At 28.1% G+C, this 13,218-nt stretch overlaps 1 protein-coding gene across 4 annotated transcripts in view; it reads left to right on the forward strand.

Moving 5' to 3' along the window:
• Positions 1–5,603: 5,603 nt before the first annotated feature.
• The window catches only part of LOC123264120 (choline transporter-like protein 1), a 44,350-nt gene continuing 36,735 nt past the window's right edge, over positions 5,604–13,218 (forward strand). Inside the window, exons 1-2 of one of the 4 annotated variants that reach the window (XM_044727225.1) lie at positions 12,394–12,510; positions 13,128–13,183. In XM_044727225.1, the coding sequence (XP_044583160.1) occupies positions 13,174–13,183 (10 nt within the window). In that variant the 5' untranslated portion in view covers positions 12,394–12,510; positions 13,128–13,173. Of the gene's footprint in view, positions 6,031–12,393; positions 12,511–13,048; positions 13,184–13,218 lie in introns of those variants that run through there. The other 3 variants (XM_044727228.1, XM_044727227.1, XM_044727226.1) reach the window with 3 other exon arrangements.

Genomic DNA, 13,218 nt, shown 5'->3' on the forward strand with positions numbered 1-13,218 from the left:
AAGGCCATCCGTGCAACTTCCCGCTCATTTCATACCTAGTTGCTTAAAATTGCACTAATGATGTTTTTGAGCTCTCCGAGCTCAAAGATACTATTTATATGTTATTTTGAGCTCTCTGAGCTTAAAGAGATAACTTTTTATGTTTTTGAGCTCTTCGAGCTCAAAGGTCTGATAGAAGTTTGATAAAACACAATTTTTCAAATTTTTAAGCCGCAATAACTTTTGAATGAATGAACCGATTTTTACGCGGTTGGCGGCGATCAACGTGGTTTTTTTTTTATGTTAAGAGCTGATTAGTTTTTGGAATTGATCAGTGAAGCCGTTTAAAAGTTATTCCAAAAAATGTCGGAGTTATGTTGATATCTCTCGAACCAATCAACCGATTTTTACGTTTTAGGCAGCGATCGATGCAGTTTTTTAAGCTCTAAAAATTATTCTATCTTATCAAAAACGATCCGATGAGAAATGTCGAAGTTATATGAAAAAAACACTTTTTTCGCTTTTCTTTCGGTCACGCTATCTCTCGAACGAATCAACCGATTTTCACCGGATTAGCGGTGATCGACGTGGTTTTTCAAGGTTAAGGGCGGATTAAGATTTTTTATTGTCAACACTCACTCCTGCAATCCTTATTGGGGGTGATTCGTCGTAAGATCCACTCTTAGATTATTTCTACATCACATATAGAAGATTCTTACCGAATTTGGAGTCTCTAAGAGCTATATTTTACAAACGGGAATTTTTCATTATCAACGCCCCCGCAATCTCTTTTGAAGTTGAAATTTAACATCATACACGAAGATTCTCACCGAATTTGAAGTCTGTAGAAGTTACAATTTGAAAATGAAAATTTTAAATTTTAACACCCACCTCCGCAATTCCTATCGGAAATAGAATTTATTGAAATCCATTTTGAGATGATCTCTACATGAGAAATAAAAGATTCCTACCAAATTTAGAATTTTTAGAAGCTATATTTTGGAAATTAAGATTTTTTATTGTTAACACCCACCCCCACGATCATCATTGGAGTTGATTCGTTGTAAAATACATTCTTAGATCATTTCTATATCACATATAGAAGACTTTTCCTAAATTTGGAGTTTATAAGAGCTGTAACTTGGAAATTAAAAATCTTAATTGTTAACACCCACCCCCGCAAACTCCTGTGAGATGAGCTATCTTAAAATCCGTTCGTATATTATTTCTACATCTCTTACAGAAAATTCCTACAAAATTTAGAGTCTGCAGGAGCTATAGCTTGAAAATTAAAAATTTTCAATGTTAGTACCCACCTCCGTAACCCTTTCTGGGGTGAGATATCGTAATATTTGTTTATAGATTATTTCTATATCTCTTACAGAATATTCTTACCAAATTTAGAGTCGATAGGAGCTATAGTTTAAAAACGGGAATTTTTCATTGTTCTTAGCTGACCTCTACTCGGCGAAAGGAATATTCCTACCAAATTTCAAGTCTCTAGGTCTTATAGTTCCAGAGATATCGTGATGAGTGACTATATCTATAGAAAGTCTCCTATATATATATATATATATATATATATATATAATATATATATATATAACCAATTTGTATATAAATATAAATAATTATATATATTAGGGTGTGCCAATTTTAGGTGACTTTTTTTTTCAACGAAAAAACAGGCTAAAAACTTGCATGAAGGTGAGAACAGAAGCCTGTTTAAAGCGGAGCTCTTAATATTAATATTTAGAGGTGTCTGTCCCTAATTTTTCATTTCCCATTTAAATAACATAGGAAAAAAAATTCTTTCTTTTCTTTATTTTTCTAGCTCGGCATACGCACTTCATATAAATAAGTCTATAGCATATTCTTGTAGAGAATTAAACGCTCTACAAAAAAGGTCTCTTACACTTTTATCATAAAGACAGCCGTTCTAAAGTTATTCAGACGTAAACTTCTAAATGTATAAAATTTTGATTTTTCAAGTATTAAACTGATACAAATTAATTTATTACTGTCTTAAAAATTATTTTTATATGTAAAATTGGTTCTATTGCGCTAACATTTCCATAAAGCTAAAAAAAAAATTACTCATGTATCAAATTTTTTTCTTCTTTATTTCATTTACTGTAAGAAAATCATGACCCGAGTTGAATGAATTAAATTTTTAAAAAGTTTCACGGAATTATCAATTTATTACTCTACACGGAGAGAAAAAATAAGTTTGGAAAATCAGAAAAGTGCACGTCTCATAACGCTGATTTATCACAAAAAAATCTGGAAAACGGTTAACCCTAAAGGCCATCCCTGCAACTTCCGCTAATTCCATATGTAAGCGCTTAAAATTGCACTTATGAGGTTTTTGAGCACTTCAAGTCAAAAGTCTGATAAAAGTTTCAAAGAACACTATTTTTTGAACTTTCGAACCGATCAATCAACCGATTTTCATGTTCTTGGCAACAATCGACGTGGTTTTTTAGACACCGAAAATTATTTTATTTCATCAATAACAATCCAAAAGAAATGTCGACGTTATGTAAAAAAAAAACATTTTTTTCGATTATTTGTTGATTCATTTAAGAGTTATTGAACTTCGGAAGTTTAAAAAATAGTGTTCTATGAAACTTTTATCAGACTTTTGACTTGAAGTGCTCAAAAACCTCATAAGTGCAATTTTAAGCGCTTAGATATGGAATTAGCGGAAGTTGAAGGGATGGCCTTTAGGGTCAACCATTTTCCAGATTTTTTTGTGATAAATAAGCGTTATGAAACGTGCACTTATCTGATTTTCTAAACTTATCTTTTCAGCCTGTTTTTTCGTTGAAAAAAAAAAGTCGCCTAAAATTGGCACACCCTAATATATATGTAAGACTCGAGGTTTATATTTTGTATACCACTCATATTTATTTATACATCTACAAGTAATAACCCGACAATGACTACGGAATGAGACAGCCAATGAAAGCCAATATAATTAAGGGATGACAATGACTGGGTGACGTTGTACTAGGACCCATCGCGTGAGGTCCTCTTGAAAAGTGGCGTCGGAATGCCCCTAACAATCTCTCTCGTAGTCCTCTCAACCCTCGTTGAGTGGGGGCGAGTCTTGTCACGGGCTGGGGGTAAGACCTTACGTCACAGACCTCGGGCCTCACGATACTCGACAGCCTTCAGCCTCGGCAATAAGAATAGCGTTGCTTACATATAAATATTTTTTCTCGGGATTACACTAATTACTGATACTATTGACTTTATTTACTTATTTATTTATTGAAATCAAATCATTTTACATGTATATAGTAACTGATGGCAATTAAAAAACAAAAAAACAATCACTGCACTGATAAAAGGATTTGTTTATAGTTAAAAATATTTGTTAATATTTAACAAATCATTTATTAGAGACCACTTTTTAGTCCTTAACAAATATTTCTTAGTATTTAAAAAGATTTATTAATATTTAATAAATGAATATCAGATTTATTAAATACAAACAAATCATTTTAAATACTAAGAAATATTTGTTTGATACTAAAAAATGGTCTCTAATAAATGATTTGTTAACTATTAACAAATATTTTTTTAATACAAATAAATCCTTCTATCAGTGTGGTAATTACTGAAAAACAAACGATCTTCCTGTCCAATTAAGAAGAAAAAATACTTTAAAACACGATATCAATTGAAAACTTTTAAATAATAACAATAATAATAATAATAACAATAATAATAATAATAATAATAATAATAATAATAATAATAATTTCAACAGATCGATCGTGTTGATTTTTTGTCAAACGACACGTGTGTTGTAGGTTATGCATCGCTAAGTGTCTCTCAGCATGTGTCAGAGCAGAAACCAACGAGAAAATTATACCATACGTAACGTTAGCACAGCAGATGATCAAGGACAAAAAAATTAACAACATATAAAAATCTTCCACAGATTGCCCTTCAATTAAATTTGCATCAACGTGTTTATTTAAACAATAAAATGGTGAGTAGTGAGTACGGAAATAAAACAATCGTACATATTTGGATTTCTTTTTATGTTGATCTGATAAATTACTGGCTGCAATGGCTAGTCCTCGTTATATTTATATTTATATTTCTCTATTTCTATTCCTCTTTCTCTTTCTCTTCTGCATGACCGTAGCAAACTAACATAAATGTGTGCTCAGGTTTAAATAAACGTAAATTCCACTTAAACTTAAATCAATAAACGGATAAATCAGGATAGCTAAAGTTACATCAGTAATAGCCAGACAAGAGTTTACTTCTAGTCAACCGAAAAAAATCAAGGATTGAGGATACTCTACGAACAATACGAGTGAAAAGTGTAATGTAACATGAAGACCAAATAGAACCACTCATGAACAAGTGTATTCAATGTATTCTATTCTATTCTGTTCTGTTTTACTCTATGTATGTTTATATCCCAGAAAAAAGGAGGGGCAAAATTAATTCCGATGCGAATTTATTTACTGAAAAAAGGTCGTTGTTTTAGATTGATAAGATTTAAGCAGGTTTTTTAATGATTAAGAAATGGTTCATTAACGAGTGTACACAAATAAATATTCATGGACAGTCGAGAGTTTTTCTTTTGCATCACTAATATTTACCGATGCATTATTTATGATTTATTGATATTTTTAATAAATCATTTGTTTGATATATTTTATTATGTAACTTCTTTTTTTTTTAAGTGATACAAATATTTAAAACGAATTTAATTTGCATCGGAGACCAATAAATAATTGAGAAAACAATCATTTCTTTCAAAATATTTTGAAAAATTACGTGTTGCTTACGAAAAAAAAAAAAAAAAAACACCAAAAAAATTTCATGTTAACATAATGTGTAAAATTGGTCATTTTTTTTTCTCATGAATAAATTTCATTCTAAAAATATGCGCAACCCTCGATTACATTTTGGTGAAATTATCAATAATTAAGAATAATTTTTACTAATAATCGTAGAAACTTCATCTTTATAAAATCATTTAAGTTCATATATAATATACAAAATACGAAAAAAAAAATAATTCTCCGAAAAAGTGGTCTTAATCTTAAAATTATTAGGTCACTGTAGTGATAACAAATTTTTATCGTAGATAAATAAATTGTCAAAACTGCTTATTGAAATAATTGTGCTTTAAAATGTTCACATTTTTTATCTATTCACCGGAGGCTAAATTACTTTATATTAACCAAAAAAAAAAAAAACAAAACCATTATGGTACCATCAATTTTCGGTTTTTATAGCTATAAATGTGTGAGACATTTAAACGATTAATTTATTTGTAATACTAATTAAAAAAAAATTTTTTTTACATTAATTCATTTAATTGCAAATGAATCAATTAGTTCACATTTCCTATAAATATCTTTATTTTGACTCATTTTTTTTAAAACAAAAATAGTCTTCGCTTTTCTTAAGGACAGACCCCTTTAAAATTTTTTTCATGACACCTCGCTTCGTTATATATAGCAATAGTATACGTAGATATAAATGTACATGTTAGACATCCGCGCAACATAGTATATATAGATATATATATAGCTCTGTAGTTGTACCGGTAACTCGCGGCACTTTCATTTCATTCTATTCCATTCTACAAACGCGACTCATGACTAACTCTCAACTTGCGTGCTCACACATTGGAACGTGTAACGCTTTGCTTGCTCATACGTTTACATTACTTTGTCAGTTGAGTTTCATACTGAGACTCGTGAGGATCATCATTGTAAAACCGCGGTTTAATTTCATTATTATAAACTCTATAGTGCCGTAGCAGTAGCATTAACCAAATAAATTAACACTTAAATGGCGGCGCTTGTTTAAACGATTAATCACCATCGGCAACAGTAATTATCAATGACTAATCCATAATCCTTAATAGTGAGTGAGTTAAGTCCTTTTAAACTTTAAGATTATAAACTTTTTAAGAGTTTAAAAGGATACGAGAAATTCGTGAGTACAATTGAAAGTAAGTAGAGAGAGATACAGTGTCAAGTGAAGAACTCGGCTTTTGCCATATTATTTGTAAGTATCTAACTTAAAGTTTTCAAATGAACTGTTAATCAATTTATAAGTACACGCTAAATAATTGCTATTATTTATTATTCGGTTAAAAATCGCTTATTACTCCCTTAGCAACAAATAGCAAGTGACGCTCCTTGACTAAGTTTCATGACTCAATTCCTCTAGTATTTGTATATACATACATATATAATATATGTATTTTTTTTCTTTACGCGAATTTTATTACGCAACGGTTCTATGACTAGCGCGTCGGATTATTAAGGGTTTAATCTGTGTGATGATCTCTGTTATTGTGATAAAAATTTTTTATTCAAACGGATGGTATAATACGAGTGATAAGATTATTATATAGCAGATTGTGTTGTTTGGAAAAATAGTAAAATAATAATACACAGTTTTTAAATTAGTGGTTAGTTTTTAACAGTTAATATACGTACATTCAATATTTTTTCGTGTGATAAAAACAATTATTGTACATATTAAAAAATTTATTTGTTTCAATTGTACGTTTGTTTATAATTTCTAATAATTTTTTTACTTATTGCTCATTGTAATTCATAATAACTCATTTGTTTATTATTTAATTAGAGTGCGTACTATGCATATAATTTTATTAAAGTTAAAAATTTTTTCATCTAGGATGGATTCGATCTTGGAACCTTGCGCTTGACTATTACTTTCTATTACTCCATCACTTTTGGCATGGAATTTAATAACATACATGGCTTATGAACTTTTGAGCACGATTTATTAAATTTGCAAGGAGAATTTTTGGTTACATAATTAGTATCAATTATTCCATAATAGATGTCGTTAACAAACGGTTCTTTGGCGCGAAGCACCACCGTGTCTTTAGACATTCTGAAAGTTGATTTTCTCACAAGCTAATTGTACAGTCAGTGAATGATGAATTATAATCAATGCACAATAAATGTTACTTTTAATAAATTCACACTCGAATTATTTCTGATATTACTTTAATCTGTTAAATAATTATCATCCTACAGCAATCATAAAATTAAAAAAGTCAAGTTTTAAATGAAATAGTAGAGAATAATAGATCTGGATTTTAACTTATAAACTTTTATAAAAGGAAACAGTGTCTTCAATAAGAAGTCATAATGAGTAATAAAATAAAACAAGAGTGTAAAAATGTCTATTCGGTACAGCACAGCATAGTAGTTTAAGCTATATACTCATTGCTTCTTATTCTTATTCTTTATCTTCTTTGCTATACGTCTTGCTTTTATTGTATTCTTCTTTTGTAGTATATTTTCAGTCTCCTTCTATCTCTTTCGTCTACGCCTCAAGTTCCATCGACCTCGTGGTGATTTCTTTGTTTAATGCTATGTACACACCCATACTCATACAAGCAGCCATACGGTTTATACTCTGCACTCTGTACTCTATACTCCACACAGACACTTGTATGCTACACATCCATGATTTAAGATAGGAGTTGAGGAAACTGTGTATGTACTGTACTGGGAAAGTCCAATGGCCTTGTATGAAACACTGAGAATTCATACTAAAACGCAATATTCACGCGAAAAGATGTCAATTTATGTCTTCGCAATAAATATTACAAGATTAACTTTTTTATTTATCTACTTTGTTTTATAACTATTTTATTAAATATCCAGACGCCGATAAATTTTATCCGTTAGATCCGTTCAGTGTTTTGCTTATACACTAAAAACCGGTTTTCGTTCTAGAATAATTATTTTTGTTTTTGTTTTTACTTCAACAAGAAAATTGTTTATTAATTTAGATATTGCTCGCGAAAACTTGCTGCGTTTTTGTAACAAAACGTCTACAAATTTTCCAAGTGCTTCAAATATTTTACTCGAAGAAATTTTTTGTTAATTTCGATTAAGTTTTTGATAATAGCTAAGTTTATGTCCATGCTGATGTTTAAATTAATTTTATCTCTACACGGAAAAAACGAGATTTAACTGGTTTCCATGTTAGACGGAACCTAGTTCCATCTATAGTGAAAAAAATTTATAAATGGTTACTACTTCTATGTAGACTGTAGTAGGTACAGTTTCCGTTTATTTCAGTTCAATCCGAGATGGGGCTCAGAGCCATCTGAGATTTATTTGTCTCAGATGGTTGTCAGTACCGCGCGCATGCTCGTCAATCCCATCTTACATAGAAGTGGCGTCCATTTGGAATTTAACTAGAATCTATCTGCAGATAGTACCTATTTTTACATTATCATTTTCAAGTGCATTTTGCAATCAAATATATATGAATAATATGAATGAATAATAAGTATATTATAATGCATAATACAGATTATAATTTTATTCCAAATCAAAAAACTAATCCTTAATAAGTTTAAAAAAAAAAATAAATTTATAAGAAAAATTTTTAACTTAAAATTAAAATTAAAAAATTAAAAAAAAAAATTTAATTTCAGTGTGGTACTATTTTTTAAAACAAGATGAAGATTGGTATTCATCAACATCTTATTTTAAAAAAATAGTACCACACTGAAATTAAAATTTTTTTTTTTAATTTTTTAATTTCAAATTTTTTTTTTTTATTTTTAATTTTTTTTTTTCAAATTTTTAACTTTTTTTTTTAGTTTAAAATTTTTTTTTTTTTTAATTTTTTAATTTTAAATTTAAATTTTTTTTTTAATTTATTTTTTTTTAAACTTATTAAGAATTAGTTTTTTGATTTGGAATAAAATTATAATGTGTATTATTCATTATAATATAGTTATTATTCATTCATATTATTCATATATATTTGATTTTCAAAATGCACTTGAAAATGATAATGTAAAAATAGGTACTATCTGCAGATAGATTCTAGTTAAATTCCAAATGGACGCCACTTCTATGTAAGATGGGACTGACGAGCATGCGCGTGGTACTGACAACCATCTGAGACAAATAAATCTCAAATGGCTCTGAGCCCCATCTCGGATTGAACTGAAATAAACGAAAACTGTACCTACTACAGTCTACATTGAAGTAGTAACCATTTGTAAATTTTTTTCACTATAGATGGAACTAGGTTCCTTCCAACATGGAAACCAGTTAAATCTCATTTTTTCCGTGTAGAAAGGAGTTAATTAATGTATAACATTCATAAACTTTGTTACAGGCATTCTTATCTCGAAAGATAATCTCTAGTTCTTAACAAATAATCTTTCTTCCGATTAACGATGTGAAGTAATCTTTATAATGTAATTAACAATAATAATAATAATAATAATAATAATAATAATAATAATAACAACAACAATAAAAGCAGCAAGATTAACAATAATAATAATTTTTATAGAATAAATATTTAGAATTATAATTGTTAATACTTAAAATTTTAGTTATCTTAAAAGAAGTATACATCCAAATCAATATTGTTAGATACTTTTTATTACTACTCAGTTTAAGAAGCGTTTATATTTGATGAAGAAATTGCAAGTTAAATTAGTCAAAAGGATGAGAAATTCATTTTTTATTGAATTTGTCTTTAAATATTTAATTGCTTTTACAGCAGTTAATAATTACTCATGTTTAATAATTATTTAAAATATTGAATGTCATATCGCATTCTTACCTCAATAATTTATTTATATAAAAGACTTTTAAGGAAATAAATAATTCAAGCTAAGAACATTCCTTATTTTTCATTAGAATAGCGTAAATATTGAAGTAAAGTGTATAAACTTTTGAATCAATATATTTTCTATACTTGAATCAGACATAAAATACTTTGTTCTGCGGAATTAAAATTTAGTTACAAGAAAGAGAACTTTTCTTCTTTTGAAAGAAAATATTCAATTCAAGAAAATTAGTCTAGGTTTCAAACAATTATAGCAGCGCCGCCCTTGAGATGCCATCAGAATTACTTGTAACAATATCTCTGTTACCACTTGATCTCCTTGGATTAAAATATTAACTTCTTAAACTAAGACATTTTAAATTTTACACCCGAAAATCTAATGTTTTTGAATGAAAAATGCTTTTTGATTTAAAAGTGTTTGAATTAAAGAGTTTTATACTTAATTTAATTTCACATGTTGGATGACATTAATTAATAAAAAAATTCGAAAAACGGTTGACCCTAAAGGCCATCCCTGCAACTTCCCGCTAATTCTATACCTAAACGCTTAAAAGTACACTTATACCGTTTTTCAGCTCAAAGAGTTAAAAAATATAATTTATGTGTTATTTTGAGCTCTCCGAGCTCAAAGAGTTAGCTGTTCTATGCTTTTGAGCTCTTCGAGCTCAAAAGTCTGATAAAAGTTTAATAAAACACTATTCTTTAAATTTTCAAACTGCAATTACTTTCGAATGAATAAAACCGATTTTCAATTATTTTATAAACACTCGATCTTCTTGGTAATTAAATAAAAAATTTTTAATTTAATTAAATTATTATAGTTTGACACGAACTGAGACAAGAATTACTAAAAAATGTAAATCATTGGTTTCAAAATCGATTAACATTTCCGCTAAGTTATAAATACAAGTATATAAGACGATCATTAATTGTTAACACTAAAATTCTTAAAAGTTTTCTGTAATTTTCTTAAATTTCTATAATCATTTAACCGTAATTATAACTTCAATAGATATATTTTAAATTAGATAATTCTGAGTGCAAGAACTGACCTGCACAAGTAGAAAGAGTTTTTTTATATCCGTGAATATTTGAATTGATCGATCCCTTATTTTTTTTTTCTGATAAGTTTTTAACTATCTGAAAAACGTTAATGAGCCATAAAATCTCTTTTGAGAGAATTCGCTACAAATTCCTTTTGAAGAATAAATTTTTTTTTTTTCAAAGTACTTTTTGTGTGAGTGATAGTTAATGTAATGAAATGAGTAATAATTAATGTAATGAAGTCTGAAACCTTTTTTCAGTGATGTAGCGTTGACAGTCAAAATGTAAACATTTTTTATGCAATATACCACAATTTAGTAAAAATCGTATTGTATAAATGGAATGTATAATGTTAAAAATAAATGAAATAATAATTAAAAAAAAAAAACTCAACCTTTTACAATCAGCAATTTACAGGTAGGTAATTTGAGAAGTCTTGAATATTTCAACTTAAAAACTGCTTGAAATTTTTTTAATTTTTAACGAAATATTTCTCCCGTGAAAAATTTCTCTTTTCTGGTCATCAGTTAATTTTTTCATCGTCTGCTTTTGAGCAGTCAATACAATATTAAAGAATTAAAAACACAATTTCCTTCAGCGAAAAATAAGTATAAGTTTTAATATTGAAATAATAACTTTAAGAAACGGAAAGTAATAATTAAAAGTATTGGATTTCACAGTTAATTAATAACAGTTATATTACTAATTTTTCTTCCATTTAATTAAACAATCGAATACTCAATTACAAAGTTTGATTACATAAACAAATTCGATTTGACTTGCTCAAAGTGTATGTATATTAGTAATTAAGAAAGTTTACGATGGAAAATCTTGATTTAAACTCAGCTCCTTCAATAATCATAAACATAAAAAATGAAACTATTTCTTCTCTACCATTTACCTTTACACCGAACAAAAAATCAATCCATCTGCAATCTAAAATCTGCTATTTCCATTTTTAGATCGGTAGTATCTTTTATTATTATAATTATTTTTATTATGATCCTTTACAATAAATCATTTTATTGCGCTCGATTTAGTTTTTGGAGAGTTTATGTTTATAGTTTACACATGAACTTTTGTATAACTTCAACTTGTAACATGTAATCAGTTTGCGAGAAAACTCGTATACTGAAGCGCGCTATACTCGATATACATATATATACATAAAATATATGTATATAGTTCTACTCACCAACTTAACTCTTATGTTAAGTTATATTACATTACATTACAGCTCCTATTTTATATTCCTTCAGCCCCGCGATTTCCGACCTAAGATGTTCTAAAGATCAACTTTTGTCGAGTATGAAATAAAAATATGAAACAATAAAAAGCGAGATGTATAATACATAATATATAATAAAAAACCATATAAAAAGTATTTATGCTGGTGTAATAAAAAACTCGGGTGACAATATTATATAAAATACGATAGAAACTGTAGTAATGACGTCAACAGTTAAAGAGAAAAATGTTAGTACGAATATATATTATATGCCCACATATATATGTCTACATTCCAGGTATGGTATATGTTGTAGGGTGCCAGGGATGTTTTTAGGTGGCAGGTGTTCACATATTCCTTTCCGTTACACACAACCACATGTACATAAATATATGAAAATATCTATATCTTTATCCATGCGTAGGAAGTATAAGTACCACAATACATTTCGCCCCACATAATTTTTAGGTATAGGTCTCTTACACATTTTTGTTAACCTTTCCAGCAGTGCCTAGGCAACATTACTGGTGAAAAGATATATTTATCATTTGTTACTTTTATATTCCGGCTACGACTACTGTGAAACAATAATAAATGAAATTATTTTTTCTAAACGCTTGAGTTCGGTGAATAAAACAGTTAATAATTTATTATACACTCGACACGATTTAATATTTTTTTATTTTTTAAACGCTCTATTTAAACTTCTCGAAATATGTTTTCATTTGTTGTCACGCTAAATAAGTAAAAAATAGTCTCTCGTGTTTCCACTATGCAAAATTCAACGATTCAATTTTTATCTTACATTTGCAACGGTGAAAAAAATTTTAATAAAGAGATAAATTCTTCAATAAAATAAAAAATAAAAAAAAAAACTTAAACAAAGAAGCGAATGTTTGCTTTTAATTTTTTAATAAAATTTATCATCGCTAAATAAAATAATAGATTAATTTGAATAGTTACAAAGTACCAAATATTACGGGATATGGGATCGAATTTTACAGTACCAGCAACAAATATTTGGGTTTAATTTTTCAACTTTATTTCTTGTTGAATTTACAGTTGTGATAAAATAATTGATTAATACTCCCGACAAACGTATACGTCTATCAAGTTCCAATGTAAATAAAAAATTGTTTGGATTGTTTTTTATAGTGATCACAATCAATAACTCGTTGTGTTTTCACGGTAAAAAATTTTCATTGAAGAGTGTAAGCTAATAATAATTGAACTTTATTTTTAGTTATTCTCTTCAATCAAGGCTACATTTGCGTTATTGATTATTGAGGATGATTGTTGGTGAGTCATGAAAAATAATTCACAAATGCAAGTAT

This window comes from Cotesia glomerata, linkage group LG4, assembly GCF_020080835.1.
Source record: "Cotesia glomerata isolate CgM1 linkage group LG4, MPM_Cglom_v2.3, whole genome shotgun sequence".
NCBI classification, from domain to species: domain Eukaryota; kingdom Metazoa; phylum Arthropoda; class Insecta; order Hymenoptera; family Braconidae; genus Cotesia; species Cotesia glomerata.